Source organism: Coregonus clupeaformis, chromosome 9 (assembly GCF_020615455.1).
Source record: "Coregonus clupeaformis isolate EN_2021a chromosome 9, ASM2061545v1, whole genome shotgun sequence".
Classification (NCBI taxonomy): Eukaryota; Metazoa; Chordata; class Actinopteri; order Salmoniformes; family Salmonidae; genus Coregonus; species Coregonus clupeaformis.
In genome coordinates, this window is record NC_059200.1 from 50,163,430 (window position 1) to 50,180,570 (window position 17,141).

The window sequence follows — 17,141 nt, forward strand, 5'->3', positions numbered from 1 at the left end:
AAGCTTTTATTTCAGCTCATGAAACATGGGACCAACACTTTACATGTTGCGTTTATATTTTTGTTCATTGTAGATTATCCACACAAGCTAGAGTTAGAAGATTATACATATTATACTATGAAGTTACTATTTAAGAGCATTGAAGATAAATCACAATCAGTAAAAAAAACATCAAGCTACCTAACTATCAGATTTACAGTACATCAATCATCAACAGCAATGATCAGCTGATAGCCCACCCTCTTTTCCCGATGTCAATCATATCTTTAGGAGGTACTGTAACTAGCTTGCTTAAATATTGTGATGAATGGTCTGTGCTACAACTAAGGTCTCCTTTTTCATTTAAAACTGTTTGAGTTCTCGCCCCGTAGCGCTCACATCTGTAGCCATGAAATGCTTTGAAAGGCTGGTCATGGCTCACATCAACACCATCATCCCAGACAACCTGGAACCACTCCAATTCGCATACCGCCCCAACAGATCCACAGATGACGCAATCTCTATTGCACTCCACACTGTCTTTTCCCACTTGGACAATCGGAACACCTACATGCTGTTCATTGACTACAGCTCAGCGTTCAACCCCATAGTTCCCTCCAAGCTCATCACTAAGCTAAGGATCCTGGGACGGAACACCTCCCTCTACAACTGGAACCTGGAATCCTTGACAGGATGCCTCCAGGTGGTGAGGGTAGGCAACAACACATCCCCCACGCTGACCCTCAACACAGGGGCCCATCAGGGGTGCGTGTTTAGTACCCTCCTGTACTCCCTGTTCACCCACGACTATGTGGTCAAGCATGACTCCAACACTATCATTAAGTTTGCTGATGACACGACGGTGGTAGGCTTGATCACCGACGACGATGAGACAGCATATAGGGAGGAGGTCAGAGACCTGGAGCTGATCGTGGACTACAGGAAATGGAGGGCCGAGCACGCCCCCATTCACATCGCCGGGGCTGAAGTGGAGAAGGTCAAGAGCTTCAAGTTCCTTGGTGTCCACATCACTAAGGATCTATCATGATCCAAACACACCAACACAGTCGTGAAGAGGGCACAACAACGCCTCTTCCCCCTCAGGAGGCTGAAAAGATTTGGCATGGGCCCTCAGATCTTCAAAAGGTTATACAGCTGCACCATTGAGAGCATCTTGACTGGCTGCATCATAGCTTGGTATGGCAACTGCTTGGCATCCGACCGCAAGGCGCTATAGAGGGTAGTGCGTACAGTACATCCCTGGGGCCAAGCTCCCTGCCTTCCAGTACCTCTATACCATGTGGTGTCAGAAGAAGGCCCTAAAAATTGTCAAAGACTCCCAAGTCATAGACTGTTCTCTCTGCTACCACTCGGCAAGTGGTACTGATTAACCAAGTCTGCAACGAACAGGACCCTGAACAGCTTCTTCCCCAAGCCATAAGACTGCTAAATAGTTAATTAAATAGTTAACCAAATAGCTCCCTTTTTGCAGTAACTTTGACTCATCACATACGCTGCTGCTACTGTTTATTATCTGTCACTTTATTCCTACTTTATTCCTTTTTTAAGACCGTAACCATGTGTGTGAGATGTATACTTTTGTTTCAAAGTATAGATTTGTTTAAGACTACCAAGAGACACCCTGATTTAGCCCGCTGCAGTAAAAGGTTAAGTTTGCTTTTATCACTTTACAGGCAGGATGAGCTGTGCATCCATCTGTAAAACAGCGCATTGAACACACCCTGAGTTCTTGGCTTTGAGAACTGAATTCCAAGGGTTGTATTTCTGAAGTCAGCCCATGGGGCTCAGTTCTTAAACTTGGATGCTCCCTACTCTTGCAGAGACAGATATACAGGGGTCTGAAATTATTGACACCCTTGATAAAGATGAGCAATAATGACTGTTTAAAATAAATTATTAAAATACTGAGCTATATTGTATGCACCAAAAAATTGGGAAATTATATTATTTTATAATAATACAATTGCTCAGAGAAAGATATTTTGTTTAACAAGTAATACTTTTTTTCTCAAAAAGCTATGGGTCAAAATATAAATAATGTAGTCAAAAGTGACTCTACAAACTTGTTGGATGCATTTGCAATTCGTTTTGGTTGTGTATTTTGATTGTGTATTTTGTGCCCAATAGAAAATAATGTGTCATTTTGGAGTAACTTTTATTGTAAATAAGAATAGAATAGGTTTCTAAACACTTCTACATTAATGTGGATGCTACCATGATTCCTGAATGAATGGTGAATATGTTTTGCTCGCAAGGGGGGGCAACAAAATTTAGCTTAGGACCCCCAAAAGGCATGTGTGGGTATGGATGTGGGTATGCAGACCCACAAGCCACTGCGGCCCCTCATGATGAGTTCTGATTTTTTGTGGCCCCCACCCCAATCAAAGTTGCCCATCCCTGTGCTAGACTAATGTCTCTGTATGGGTTACATGGCTCCCTCTAGTGAGTATAGTATATATTGCAGATTAAACATACATTTAGTCTAAATAGACAGACTGCAATTTCAGCCAAACATATCTTATCTTTGGTTTCCTCAGAGCTTAAGACCGTTGCGGTTAATTCTGCTCAATGTCAGCCTTTTTTCATGGAGAGCTAATATGAGATTGTGCAAATTAACAAAGAAATAGTAACAGTGTAAAATTACTTTTCATATTATCAAATATATTTTTTATGTTGCACAGCTGAAGAGGAAATGGACAACTCATTGTGCAACTTCCTCACCATCCTTTCATGAAACATGTAAAAATATCCGTTAACTAACCACTACTCACCCAGCACAAAGAAACAAACATGTCCTAACTTCTGCCCCAACTATCGACTGCATGCACTGTAAAGCAGAGCATGTGTCCATATGGGCAGCCACAATGTATCTCCCCTCTCCCCTCTAGTTTGGCTTCCAAGCTGACACTCTGTAGATTACTTAACCAAAGAATGCAAGTAATGTATTACACACACACACACATTCTTCCAGTTCATTATGTTATTATGTTGACAGAGGCAGCAGGATTTCAGGCCTTTCATATGATGATGATATACATGAGCAACAGACGGATTCTCCACAACCTGGAGAATATTAAAAAAAAACAGGTATGTTAGTAGTGAGGGGGACTGGATCTGCCTGCTAATCAGTAGGGGAAACCCAGTCATGAGAGTAGATGGATCCCCGCCAGGGTGTGTGTGGTGGTGTCAAGCTGCTAATGATGGTGATGACTATTCATCTCTGAGGAGAGCGTTAAACACCTTATTATATGCTTCGTTGGATACATTCCTTCATGGAAGCGCCATCAGTCCGCATGGTAGTTCCACCAATCTGTCTTACAGCCTATGCATATGATACTGTACATCATGAATGATTCTATATCTCTGAGCCTCTCTAGGCTCTCTCTGCACCTGGCATCCACCAAAAGCTGCACTATGTTCCCCTCCACAATTACAACATTTAACCTTCACATTGCTCCCACATTCACCATAATCATGTTCCCCTCCACATCTTTTCTTTCCTTTACATTGAACATCTACATGTCCCATTCTTTGGCATTTAAAACACCGCAATGGTGATGGGACAAATTGTCTGACATTGAAACTAAGGAATCATATCTGTACTTTTCCAGGCAAAACCTTCTCAAACATCAGCAGCTGTCACGAGTGTCAGTGTAATGCGGTGGATCGAAGTCAGGCGCAGGACAAATAACTCTATGAAACGTACTTTACTGAAATAAGTAAAGACAACAATACAGAATACCTCCACACAGGGAGGAACTAACCCGCTCACCAATGACGCACGGAACGAAAAACAAACACGCACAAAACACATTGGGAGCCACTGGGTTAAATAGGGAAGGAGTAATCACATAATGGGCAACAGGTGTGTAACTATAGACAACAGGTGCAACATAGAAACATAGAACATAGATCGGCAGCAGCTAGTATTCCGGTGACGGCGAACGCCGAAGCCTGCCCGAGCAAAGAGGAGGGGCAGCCTCGGCAGAATCTGTGACAGCAGCACTGATAAGCTTTCACTTCTTTGACCCTCTTTCCTACTGATCAACCTTTTGGCCTCAATACCTCTGCCTCCCTTCACATGTTCTTTAATATCATCTATGGACATAGATATTGGGACCCCAGTGATGACTCCCCTCAACCTAGCATAAGCACCAGGGACATGGCTTTTAATCTCCTTCCCATTAAGCTGTCACATTTGCAGAATTTTCCCTTACTTAGCTTGGCTACCACAAAATATTAGCAATCTACCTTTTCCAATTAACCGGGCTAGTTTGACTTCACCTCTCTTTCTCTACACTCTAAAAATGAGTAGTTCAACTAGGGTTCTTCTAAGATCCTCAAAGTTCTTTGAAGAACCTTAGGGTTCTTGGCACTGAAAATGGCCCCCAAAAGATTCTTCCAAGAACCCCATAGGAGGTGGGGTTAATCGAGGAACCTCCTTAGTTGGAGGGGGTTCTTGCAGGAACCTAACTGCCCAACTGAAACATTTCGATTTGAAAGGACAGCAGGTACAGGCACTTAACTGAAAAATGTAAAGATCTCCTCAATTTAAGGTAGGGTTTGTCCATTATATTATCTAATTGATATTGTTTTATGATGATACCATCTATCTTTTCATATTTGTGCAAATCTTTCTAAAACAGAAAATGGACACAATTCAATGGATATCAATCAACAAAGAGGTAAGAATATGTAGGCTATAAGAATATGTCTCCCGAGTGGCGCAGTGGTCTAAGGCGCTGCATCGCAATGCTAGCTGTGCCACTAGAGATCCTGGTTCGAATCCAGGCTCTGTCGTAACTGGCCGCGACGGGGAGACCCATGGGGCGGCGCACAATTGGCCCAGGGTAGGGGAGGGAATGGCCGGCAGGGATGTAGAGCATGGTGTTTGCAACGCCAGGGTTGTGGGTTTGATTCCCAAGGGGGGCCAGTATGAAAAATAAACTAACTGTAAGTCGCTCTGGATAAGAGCGTCTGCTAAATGACTAAAATGTAATGTTGAAGGCTAGCTGTAAGGATGCAGATGACTGATCTGCTCACTTTTGTGTCTGTGTCTGCAGGTATTGGTATGTTATGCAGATCACATTTACCATCCTCCTCCCTTACCTCTACAATTAATATCCCATAGGCCTCTACATTATGGACAAGGTATGTGTAAGAAAACCATTATCAAAACTTTTTTTTTTTCATTCAAAAAACCAAGATATGTATTCTGTCGTGTGCATGTTTTGTTAATCATCTGTATAAGTACTATTTTTTGGATTCACAGACTTCACCCTCCCTACACCTCTGATGAATATAACAGGAAACCTGTTAGATCACCATGCACTGCTAAATCATTCTGGCTATGGATACGGAGAACATCAACACATCAACATCAACAAGCCAGAGGATATACCCATTGGACTTGGGGCTCTGCTGGGAGTTGACCTCATATTTTGATATTTTTATTCTGCTTTGACACTAAAATCATAATAAACACTGAGAGCTAAAATGTTGTGTTATTTTTATACATATTATTACTACTACTACTAATAATAGGGGAGGGGGGGGTAGTTCAAAAATCAACCCCAAAAGGTTCTTCAAAAGGTTATTCGAGGATCCATTAAAAGGGGTTCTTTGAATAACTTATAAGGGTTCCCCCACAGTTTCAATTTGAAGAACCCCTAAAGGATACTCCAGGAACCAGGCCTTTCTTCAACCGCCACCGCTTGTGGCTCTGGCCCTTGGAGAGCCCACAGAGGCTGAGCTTGGGTGGTAGTGGTGGAGGAGGTCTATCAGGTGGCGTCTCTGGCTTGCATGTCCGTTTTGTGGGCATTCGTATTCCTTGAGGGGCAGGGACTTTTCTGAGGAGGCTGGCGGGCCAGCGTGATCCATTGCTCATCATGAAGGTGGCGGGCCCCAGTTGTCGACTGACCTGCAAGGGGTCCGACCAGAATGAGGCCATTTTGTTGCACCACTGAGGCCGTCGGGCTCGGACCCAGTCTGACACTTGGATGATCGACTTCTTCACCCTGTGTGCCTTGTCGAAACGCTGTTTCATTGCTCTTTGGTGCCTGGTCACTGCCTGCTTTTCTTGGGTGCGCCTAGTCGCCGGTTCTGCTACTCTCTGTGTTCTGAGTCTGTCCAGTGGCAGTTCCATCTCACGACCTAGCATGAGAGATGCCGGGGAGACCTGTGTTGTTGTGTGTTTGCTTGCTCTGTAGTGCATTAGCGTTTGATTCAAAGCAGTTTGGAACGTGCACCCCTGGACCAGGTGCGCTCTGATGCCGTTCTTCAGCGTTTGGTAGAAGCGTTTCACCCCTCCGTTAGTTTGTGGGTTGTAGTAGGCCGTGCGGATGTGTTTGATTCCCTTGTTGCTGAGATATGAGGAGAACTCGGCAGAGGTTAGCTGGGGCCCATTGTCCGTGGTAAGGGTGAGGGGTAGGCCCCACCTTGTGAACAGGCTGTCTAGGATGTCCACGATGGCCTGTGCTGTGACAGTTCCGACAGGAACCACTTCTGGCCACTTAGAGTGGAGGTCATACGCCACCACCAGGAAGCGCTGATGGTGAGGGACTGCGTGTCCATGGATCTCACCACAGATGTCCAGCTGGATGTGCTCCCAGGGGCGGGACGGCCATGCGAGAGGCTGCAGGGGGGGTGGGGCGGACTGTCTTGTTTTCCCACTAAGGAGGCATGCAGCACAATCCCTGACCAGGGCTTCACTGTCGTGGTCGATGCCTGGCCACCACACAAGGTCTCGACATCGCTGTTTGACCTTCACTATGTCAAGTGAACTTCGTGCGCCATGGATAGAACACTCGCACGCAGGCCACTCGGGACCACAGTGCAAAACCCTCGAGAGACACAGACTTCTCCCCAGCAAGAAAGTTTGTTCTTCACCCTGACGAAAGTTGCCAACTCTTCCGGCACATGTGCTGGCCATCCAGTGCGTATGTAGGTGCACAGGGTAGACAGTGTGGGATCCTGTTCCGATGCTTGCTTCAGCTCCTCCAGTGAGACGACTGACTGAAGGGGAGCGTAGAGCATTTATACGAGCTCTGTTTCGTTGTCATCTGGCAAGACGACAATGTGAGAGGACGTCTGCCACCACGTTATCCCTCCCCGGAGTGAACTTCAGCTGATAGTCATACTATCTGAGGTGGTCAGCCCATCTGTGCAGCCGAAGTGGCTTGTGGCCAGTTCCTGATGCCGACAGTAGCATCGTGAGGGACTGGTGGTCGGTTTGGAGCGTGAACAACACGCCCAGACACAGGCCAGTGCTTCTCGTTCGCCCATAGAGTACCGTTGTTCAGTGGGGCTCAGGGCCCTTGAGGCGAAGGGCCTCTCAATGCCATTCTGCAGCTGTGAGAGGACAGCCAACGTCTTCTCCGTTTCTCCATGCTCTCCACCGGATCTGCGTCGCACCAAACGGCGATCACAGACACCGGGAATCTTCACTTTTAACTTCCTCAACATTTAATGCCATCCCTGTTATCAGTCCTTTCAACAGTGCCCTGCTCCGGAGAGCAAAGCAAGTCACAGTTATTGTCCCTAATCGCGTGATCCGGAGCACCCGCTCCCTTTGGGCCGAAGAAACACAATAAATCATCACTAGTCCACTCCTAGTTACTTTCACCAACTCAATAGTCCCCAACCTCTTCTCTACCCAACCTACCACCACATATGGGTCAGCATAAATGCAAGGATCCATTCACCACATATTTTTTTATTTATTTCACCTTTATTTAACCAGGTAAGCCAGTTGAGAACAAGTTCTCATTTACAACTGCGACCTGGCCAAGATAAAGCAAAGCAGTGCGATAAAAACAACAACAACACAGAGTTACATATGGAATAAACAAAACGTACAGTCAATAACACAATAGAAAATCTATATACAGTGTGTGCAAATGTAGTACGTTATGGAGGTAAGGCAATAAATAGGCCATAGTGCAAAATAATTACAATTTAGTATTAACACTGGAGTGATAGATGTGCAGAAGATGATGTGCAAATACAGATACTGGGGTGCAAATGAGCAAAATAAATAACAATGTAAATAACTATATGGGGATGAGGTAGTTGGGTGGGCTAATTACAGATGGGCTGTGTACAGGTGCAGTGATCGGTAAGCTGTTCTGACAACTGATGCTTAAAGTTAGTGAGGGAGATAAGTGTCTCCAGCTTCAGAGATTTATGAAGTTCGTTCCAGTCATTTGCAGCAGAGAACTGGAAGGAATGGCGGCCAAAGGAGGTGTTGGCTTTGGGGATGACCAGTGAGATATACCTGCTGGAACGCATACTACGGGTGGGTGTTGCTATGGTGACCAATGATCTAAGATAAGGCAGGGATTTGCCTAGAAGTGATTTATAGATGACCTGGAGCATGTGGGTTTGGCGACGAATATGTAATGAGGGCCAGCCAACGAGAGCGTACAGGTCACAATGGTGGGTAGTATATGGGGCTTTGGTGACAAAACGGATGGCACTGTGATAGACTACATCCAATTTGCTGAGTAGAGTGTTGGAAGCTATTTTGTAAATGACATCGCCGAAGTCAAGGATCGGTAGAATAATCAGTTTTACGAGGGCATGTTTAGCAGCATGAGTGAAGGAGGCTTTGTTGCGAAATAGGAAGCCGATTCTAGATTTAACTTTGGATTGGAGATGCTTAATGTGAGTCTGGAAGGAGAGTTTACGGTCTAACCAGACACCTAGGTATTTGTAGTTGTCCACATATTCTAAGTCAGACCCGCCGAGAGTGGTGATTCTAGTCGGGTGCAAGCAGCGTTCAATTGAAGAGCATGCATTTAGTTTTACTAGCGTTTAAGATCAGTTGGAGGCCACGGAAGGAGTGTTGTATGGCATTGAAGCTCGTTTGGAGGTTTGTTAACACAGTGTCCAATGAAGGGCCAGATGTATACAAAATGGTGTCGTCTGCGTAGAGGTGGATCTGAGAGTCAACAGCAGCAAGAGCGACATCATTGATATACACAGAGAATAGAGTCGGGCCAATAATTGAACCCTGTGGCACCCCCATAGAGACTGCCAGAGGTCCAGACAACAGGCCCTCCGATTTGACACATTGAACTCTATCTGAGAAGTAGTTGGTGAACCAGGCGAGGCAGTCATTTGAGAAACCAAGGCTATTTAGTCTGCCAATAAGAATGCGGTGATTGACAGAGTCAAAAGCCTTGGCCAGGTCGATGAAGACGGCTGCACAGTACTGTCTTTTATCGATCGCGGTTATTATATCGTTTAGGACCTTGAGCGTGGCTGAGGTGCACCCATGACCAGCTCGGAAACCAGATTGCATAGCGGAGAAGGTACGGTGGGAATCGAAATAGTCGGTGATCTGTTTGTTAACTTGGCTTTCAAATACTTTCCAAAGGCAGGGCAGGATGGATATAGTACTGTAACAGTTTGGATCTAGAGTGTCACCCCCTTTGAAGAGGGGGATGACCGCGGCAGCTTTCCAATCTCTGGGGATCTCAGACGATACGAAAGAGAGGTTGAACAGGCTAGTAGCTTTAGCAGCTCTTTCAGGACATCAGCTATCTGAATTTGGGTGAAGGAGAAGCGGGGGGTGCATGGGCAAGTTGCAGCGGAGGGTGCAGAGCTGGTGGCCGGGGTAGGGGAAGCCAGGTGGAAAGTATGGCCAGCCGTAGCAAAATGCTTATTGAAATTCTTGATTATCGTAGATTTATCGGTGGTGACAGTGTTTCCTAGCCTCAGTGCAGTGGGTAGCTGGGAGGAAGTGCTCTTATTCTCCATGGACTTTACAGTGTCCCAAAACTTTTTTTGTAGTTAGTGCTACAGGATGCACATTTCTGTTTGAAAAAGCTAGCCTTTGCTTTCCTAACTGATTGTGTATATTGGTTCCTGACTTCCCTGAAAAGTTGCATATCGCGGGGGCTGTTCGATGCTAATGCAGTACGCCACAGGATGTTTTTGTGCTGGTCAAGGGCAGTCAAATCTGGGGTGAACCAGGGGCTATATCTGTTCTTAGTTCTGAATTTTTTGAATGGAGCATGCTTATTTAAGATGGAGAGGAAAGCACTTTTGAAGAACATCCAGGCATCCTCTACTGACGGAATGAGGTCAATATCCATCCAGGATACCAGGGCCAGGTCAATTAGAAAGGCCTGCTCGCTGAAGTGTTTTAGGGAGCGTTTGACAGTGATGAGGGGTGGTCGTTTGACCGCGGACCCATTACGGACGCAGGCAATGAGGCAGTGATCGCTTCCCTCTACACTCAACTTCTTCTCAACAATCATCACTGCACCTGCCACCACATCTAATTCATCCTCACTCTCATCATTCTCAATTTCCTCAAATTCTTCTAAAGGTTCTGTGAAATTCCATATTCCCTCATAACCATTTCCACTGTTCTCTCCCCACTCCATGTTTATTCATAATATGCTCCACTGTCTTTCTTATTTCTTTTTCCGCCATCTTCTCCAATCGCTCCCGTTCTCCAAACATTTCTCCCTGTGCAACCCACCATCACCCTTTGCGCGCTACTGACATCTTAATCCCACTCCACCCTTGTACTTGATTGATGAATAATGGTCACTAATTAGTAAGGCACTACCCTTACTTGGTTGTCTAGGTCAGTGGTTCCCAACCTTTTTCGGCTACTGTACCACCAACTGTATTCTGTTCTGCCCGCAGTACCCCTTAAGTACCCCCTCATGTGCATTTGTATCAGTAAGCCTATGGTCTCATGAGTCTTCTCAAGTACCCCCTATGGATAGGCCAAGTACCCCCAGGGCTCCTAGTACCCCTGGTTGGGAACCACTATCTAGGTCTTAATTGTAAAGAAACAACTACAACCTGCAGACACTCGGCCCTCCTTGGAATGAGTTTGACACCCCTGAGTTAAGTGAACTGAAGGACTGTTATATGGCCTTGGCAGTCCTGATGCTTTGTGACCCAGTTCATTAGCCTACAGACTGGAAATATCACCAGTTATCCAGGGATTACCAAGAGCACAGACCCAGACACTATAAGTGCCCTAATGACTTCAACCTCCCTACGTCTACCTTTGACTCATTTCTCTCTGCCTCCTTCTTTCCACTCCTCTCCTCTTTTGACCTCACCCTCTCACCGTCCCCCCTACTCACAAGGCAGGCAATACGCTTGACCTCATCTTTACTAGATGCTGTTCTTCTACTAATCTCACTGCAACTACCCTCCAAGTCTCCGACCACTACTTTGTATCCTTTTCTCTCTCGCTCTCCTCCAACACTACTCACTCTGCCCCTACTCAGATGGTAATGCGCCATCGCAACCTTCGCTCTCTCTCTCCTGCTACTCTCTCCTCTTCCATCTTATCATCTCTTCTCTCTGCTCAATCCTTCTCCCTCCAATCTCCTGATTCTGCCTCCTCAACCCTCCTCTCCTCCCTTTCTGCATCCTTTGACTCTCTATGTCCCCTATCCTCCCGGCCGGCTCGGTCCTCCCCTCCTGCTCCGTGGCTTGATGACTCATTGCGAACTCACAGAACAGGGCTCCGGGCAGCCGAGCGGAAATGGAGGAAAACTAGACTCCCTGCGGACCTGGCATCTTTTCACTCACTCCTATCTACATTTTCTTCATCTGTTTCTGCTGCTAAAGCCACTTTCTACCACTCTAAATTCCAAGCATCTGTCTCTAACCCTAGGAAGCTCTTTGCCACCTTCTCCTCCCTGCTGAATCCTCCTCCCCCTCCCCCCCATCCTCCCTCTCTGTGGATGACTTCGTCAACCATTTTGAAAAGAAGGTTGACGACATCCGATCCTTGTTTGTTAAGCCAAATTACACTGCTGGTCCTGCTCACACTGCCCTACCCTATGCTTTGACTTCTTTCTCCCCTCTCTCTCCAGATAAAATCTTGCGACTTGTGACGGCCGGCCGCCCAACAACCTGCCCGCTTGACCCTATCCCCTCCTCTCTTCTCCAGACCATCTCCGGTGACCTTCTCCCTTACCTCACCTCGCTCATCAACTCATCCTTGACCGCTGGCTATGTCCCTTCCGTCTTCAAGAGAGCGAGAGTTGCACCCCAAACCAACACTCGATCCCTCTGATGTCAACAACTACAGACCAGTATCCCTTCTTTCTTTTCTCTCCAAAACTCTTGAGCGTGCCGTCTTTAGCCAACTCTCTTGCTATCTCTCTCAGAATGACCTTCTTGATCCAAACCAGTCAGGTTTCAAGACTGGTCATTCAACTGAGACTGCTCTTCTCTGTGTCACGGAGGCTCTCCGCACTGCTAAAGCTAACTCTCTCTCCTCTGCTCTTGTCCTTCTAGACCTGTCTGCTGCCTTTGATACTGTGAACCATCAGATCCTCCTCTCCACCCTCTCCGAGCTGGGCATCTCCGGTGCGGCTCACTCTTGGATTGCGTCCTACCTGACCGGTCGCTCCTACCAAGTGGCGTGGCGAGAATCTGTCTCCGCACCACGTGCTCTCACCACTGGTGTCCCCCAGGGCTCAGTTCTAGGCCCTCTCCTATTCTCGCTATACACCAAGTCACTTGGCTCTCTCATATCCTCACATGGCCTCTCCTATCATTGCTACGCAGACGACACACAACTAATCTTCTCCTTTCCCCCTTCTGATAACCAGGTGGCGAATCGCATCTCTGCATGTCTGGCAGACAGATCAGTGTGGATGATGGATCACCACCTCAAGCTGAACCTCTGCAAGACGGAGCTGCTCTTCCTCCCGGGGAAGGACTGCCCATTCCATGATCTCGCCATCACGGATGACAACTCTGTTGTGTCCTCCTCCCAGAGTGCGAAGAGCCTTGGCGTGACCCACCCTATCGTTCTCCGCTAACATCAAGGCGGTGACCCGATCCTGTAGGTTCATGCTCTACACCATTCGGAGAGTACGACTCTGCCTTACACAGGAAGCGGCACAGGTCCTAATCCAGGCACTTGTCATCTCCCGTCTGGATTACTGCAACTCGCTGTTGGCTGGGCTCCCTGCCTGTGCCATTAAACCCCTACAACTCATCCAGAATGACGCAGCCCGTCTGGTGTTCAACCTTCCCAAGTTCTCTCACGTCACCCCGCTCCTCCGCACACTCCACTGGCTTCCAGTTGAAGCTCGCATCTGCTACAAGACCATGGTGCTTGCCGACGGAGCTGTGAGGGGAACGGCACCTCCGTACCTTCAGGCTCTGATCAGTCCCTACACCCAAACGAGGGCATTGCGTTCATCCACCTCTGGCCTGCTGGCCCCCCTACCTCTGCGGAAGCACAGTTCCCGCTCAGCCCAGTCAAAACTGTTCACTGCTCTGGCACCCCAATGGTGGAACAAGCTCCCCCCACGACGCCAGGACAGCGGAGTCACTCACCACCTTCCGGAGACACTTGAAACCCCACCTCTTTAAGGAATACCTGGGATAGGATAAAGTAATCCTTCTACCCCCCCTTACCCCACCCCCAAAAAATTAAATAAATAAAAACATATTGTAAAGTGGTTATCCCACTGGCTATAAGGTGAATGCACCAATTTGTAAGTCGCTCTGGATAAGAGCGTCTGCTAAATGACGTAAATGTAATGTAAAATGTAAATGTTTTACATGGAGAATATGCTTAAAGTAAGCATCCGTTTTGAGAGAGAACTTTGTCAGAGAAAGTTCGGGTGAAAGAGCTGGGCCCTCCAGATCAACCTGACCTCTCAATCAGACAGCAGGCTAGGCGAGAAAGGGAAGCAGTATATGCGCTGTTTTCTCCCGTGAGCTGGTACACCAGGAAGGCTTGGCTAGCTGGGTGCACTTGATGCTAATGCTTTTATTTTAGCTCGTGCTTGCTTTTTTAAAAACCAGGGGATTCGGTAGCATGGAGCAGGTACCGGAGTGAGGGATATGAAGGCCACCTGTCAGAGAAGGTAAAGAAACATGAGAACACTAGGGCACACATGGACAACTCTGTAAAGCTAGCTGTATTAGGAAGGGTGAACATTGCTCGCAGCTGGATGACGGCCACAGGATTGCGGTGAGGAAACACAATGAGGAGGTGGATAAAAACAGGCACATTCTATCCAAAATTATCGATTGTGTGAAGTTCTGTGGGGCTTTTGAGTTGGCCTTGCGTGGGCACGAGGAGACTGACTCCTCAGACAACCCCGGCATTTTCCGGGGCTTAGTGGATTTTGTTGCCTCCCCTCGACAGTGTGCTGGAGGAGCACCTGAAGACAGCTACCGTTTTTAAGGGCACGTCAAAGACGATACAGAACGAGCTGTTGGACTGTATGCTGTCAATGCTTAAGGATTACATCCTGGAGGAAGTAAAGAGTGCTGATTTTATCGCCATTCAAGCTGACGAGACGACTGACGCTTTCCACCCACTGCCAGTTGGTGCTTGTGTGAGTGATTATCATAGAGCCGTCACAATTATATTTGTTTTAGTATTTTAAAAGGAAAGAGAAGACACAATCAGACGTTGATAATAATGCAGGAAAGTACTACACAGTTTGTAATAATTATTCAGGTGTCCACCAGGTCAATTTCTAGAAGAGGCCTAGTTGTTATTGAATATTAACTTTATTGCTAAGTGAACAGCAGAACAAAATTATGTTGCATCCCTCTCACAAATGTAATAGAAAAAGGCTTTAAAACGTAATAACATCAGTTAATTATGTACATCACAGGTTAAAAGCAGTTACTAGACATAGTTTGTGTGTATATACACACCTGTCTGTCTGTCTGTCTGTCTGTCTGTCTGTCTATATATATATATATAAGTCACTGGTTGTGTGTTGAGGGGGAATTACAGTGAGTTAAGAAGTCTGATTGCAAGTTATCAAATTAAACTTTATTTTTTTTACCCAGGGCCTCAATTCCCTCTTTGTGTGGGGACAGCGCATCTGACGAGCAGCAACAGCCCATCAAGCGACGGAGGATGCTGGGACCAGGAGAACAACAGAGGTTGGCTATAGAGGTAAGTTGTGATGTAATTGTCAGTGTTTCCCACCTAGAACTTTTTTCAGGCCTGGTAGTATGTAGCCAAAACCCTGAACAATCAGCACCTTGGTAATCATATACTTGGAGTTGGACATAGGCATGTGTCAGTCAGGATCACTTGCATCAAAATAGCTTAATTGCAAATTAAAGCTGATGATGTATCTTTACAGGTATGTGATACCATCCTGAGTCATGCCAAAGAGAGGTTCTCCTTCACCCAGCACCTCATCAGCGCAACACTATTGCACGGAGAGTTGTTCCCACAACACAGTGTGAAGTTCCCCCGATACAGCGCTTGAAACAACCGTGGAGGCGTGCCCCATGTTGAACAAGGCCAAGCTCAAAAACCAAACTGTCCCTCATCTATGAGAACAGTGAGTTCAAGGCTTGTAGTGGTGCAGTGCCCTGTACCAGTTCTTCATGGAGAACAACCTTCAGAGCACTTTCACAGAGACTGCCAGCCTCCTCAAGATCCTCATCACCACACCCATGACAACTGCTGAGTCAGAAAGGTGCTTCTCTACACTGAAAAGGATCAAGACCTTCCTGAGAAACAGCATGACACAGGATCGCCTGAACGCTCTGGCCATGCTCTCCATGGAGAAGAAACTTGTCAGGGACATTCCTGACTTTAATCAAAGGGTCATTGAGAGGTTTGCCACTCAGAAGGACAGACGGGCAAAATTCCTGTACAAATAAGATGACAGACACACACACACAGAGCAGCTCTGGCCGCATGTTTCTTTGTATATAGTTGACCTTAGCATAAAAAATCCAGTTATATATGGTACTCTAGAAAGTCTTAATAGTGTCTTTGCTAATATTACTGTATATATGTTGTTTTGTATCAATTAATTGTTGCAGTTCTGGAGCACATTAACAATTAGTCACATTTAGTATGATCATAAAATACTGTATGCTATTCTTCCAGTCAAAGGTTTGAGTTCATCCACTTGATATCCATTTCTATATTATACATCCTTTCATACAGTGTAAGATTTCCTATAAACTTATAATAATTTCATGTTATTGTCCACTTTCCACTCTGTTCTGACAGCATGCCTGTTGCGTTGCCTGTTTACTACCAATGGTGAAAAGTTCACTTTAAATGCAAATGAAAGGCTTGGGTTTGTGTAATATGTTTTTGTGTAAGAATGCCTCAACTTTTTTAATATTGGCATTAAATAATTACTGAATGTTTCACTGAGCACTGCTGTCCTGCTATGAAAGAAAGAAACCCCCAATTTTCCCCAGCCGCCACTGCCACAGGCTAATTATTCTATAAACCCATCATCATCAGTATCATTAAATGTCGTCTCGTCTCAATAAGGTGTGATAACTGATATGGTTCCGATAAATTGTCTACCTTTATTTATCAGACCCACGTAGGCTATATTCTCTCTTCAAAAGGGACTTCGAAACTTTCCTGTCGAGACTAATAGACACTCACAGGCATACCAATCAATTCTCGAGCGACCAACAGAGGCAGCATGCGGCCATCCGCAGACAGAGCAGGTGCTCCCCAGCCTCCCCTGAAATAACCCTGATGCTTCGGTCCTCCTCCCTCCGTCAACCCCCTCCCTCCCTCGCAGCCGACTCAAAATAACATATTCTCGTGTCCTGCTGGCGACTAGGGGAAGAAGAATGGTTTACGAGAGTACCATTGCGCGTGGAGACCTCTCTTCTCTTCCTGCTACGATAGCCCCGAAGGAAGGATTCCCGTTTATATAAATCGAGTAAAAGTGATGCCGAAGACTATGGGCTCTGTCTCCAGCGCTCTGTTTCTTTCCGTTCTGTCAATGCAGTGGGTGTAGACGATGTGTACTTGATAGTGATGCGCAGCCAACAACAACAAAAAATATGAAATGCTTCTCCCGGTACCTTCCTTACCTCTTCAGACCCTCAAGCACCATCCTCTCCTCCAGCTGTCACACTGAAGGTAGGCTACGGACTTATGATGTTATTGCGCGCGCGCGCGCGTATGCGTACGTATGTATCTGTGTGTGTGTTTGTGGGCACTGGGCAGCCAGCAGCAGGTTAGGTCCGGTCGGGAGACATCTATTTATAGAGAGAGAGGAGTCTGGAAATGTAATGGAACGGAACAGAACAGTGGACTGGCTCGTCTCACTCACATCACCCTGCTCTCCTCCCGTTTCTAAGGCGAAACAGCCATAGTCAGGTTTGACATTTCAGAC

At 46.4% G+C, this 17,141-nt stretch overlaps 1 protein-coding gene across 1 annotated transcript in view; it reads left to right on the plus strand.

The window, feature by feature from the left end:
* Positions 1–16,553: 16,553 nt before the first annotated feature.
* ppp2r2bb (protein phosphatase 2, regulatory subunit B, beta b) overlaps positions 16,554–17,141 on the plus strand; it is a 91,593-nt gene continuing 91,005 nt past the window's right edge. Inside the window, exon 1 of the mRNA XM_041886597.2 lies at positions 16,554–16,885. Within this exon, the coding sequence (XP_041742531.1) occupies positions 16,807–16,885 (79 nt within the window). The 5' untranslated portion in view covers positions 16,554–16,806. The remainder of the gene's footprint in view (positions 16,886–17,141) is intronic.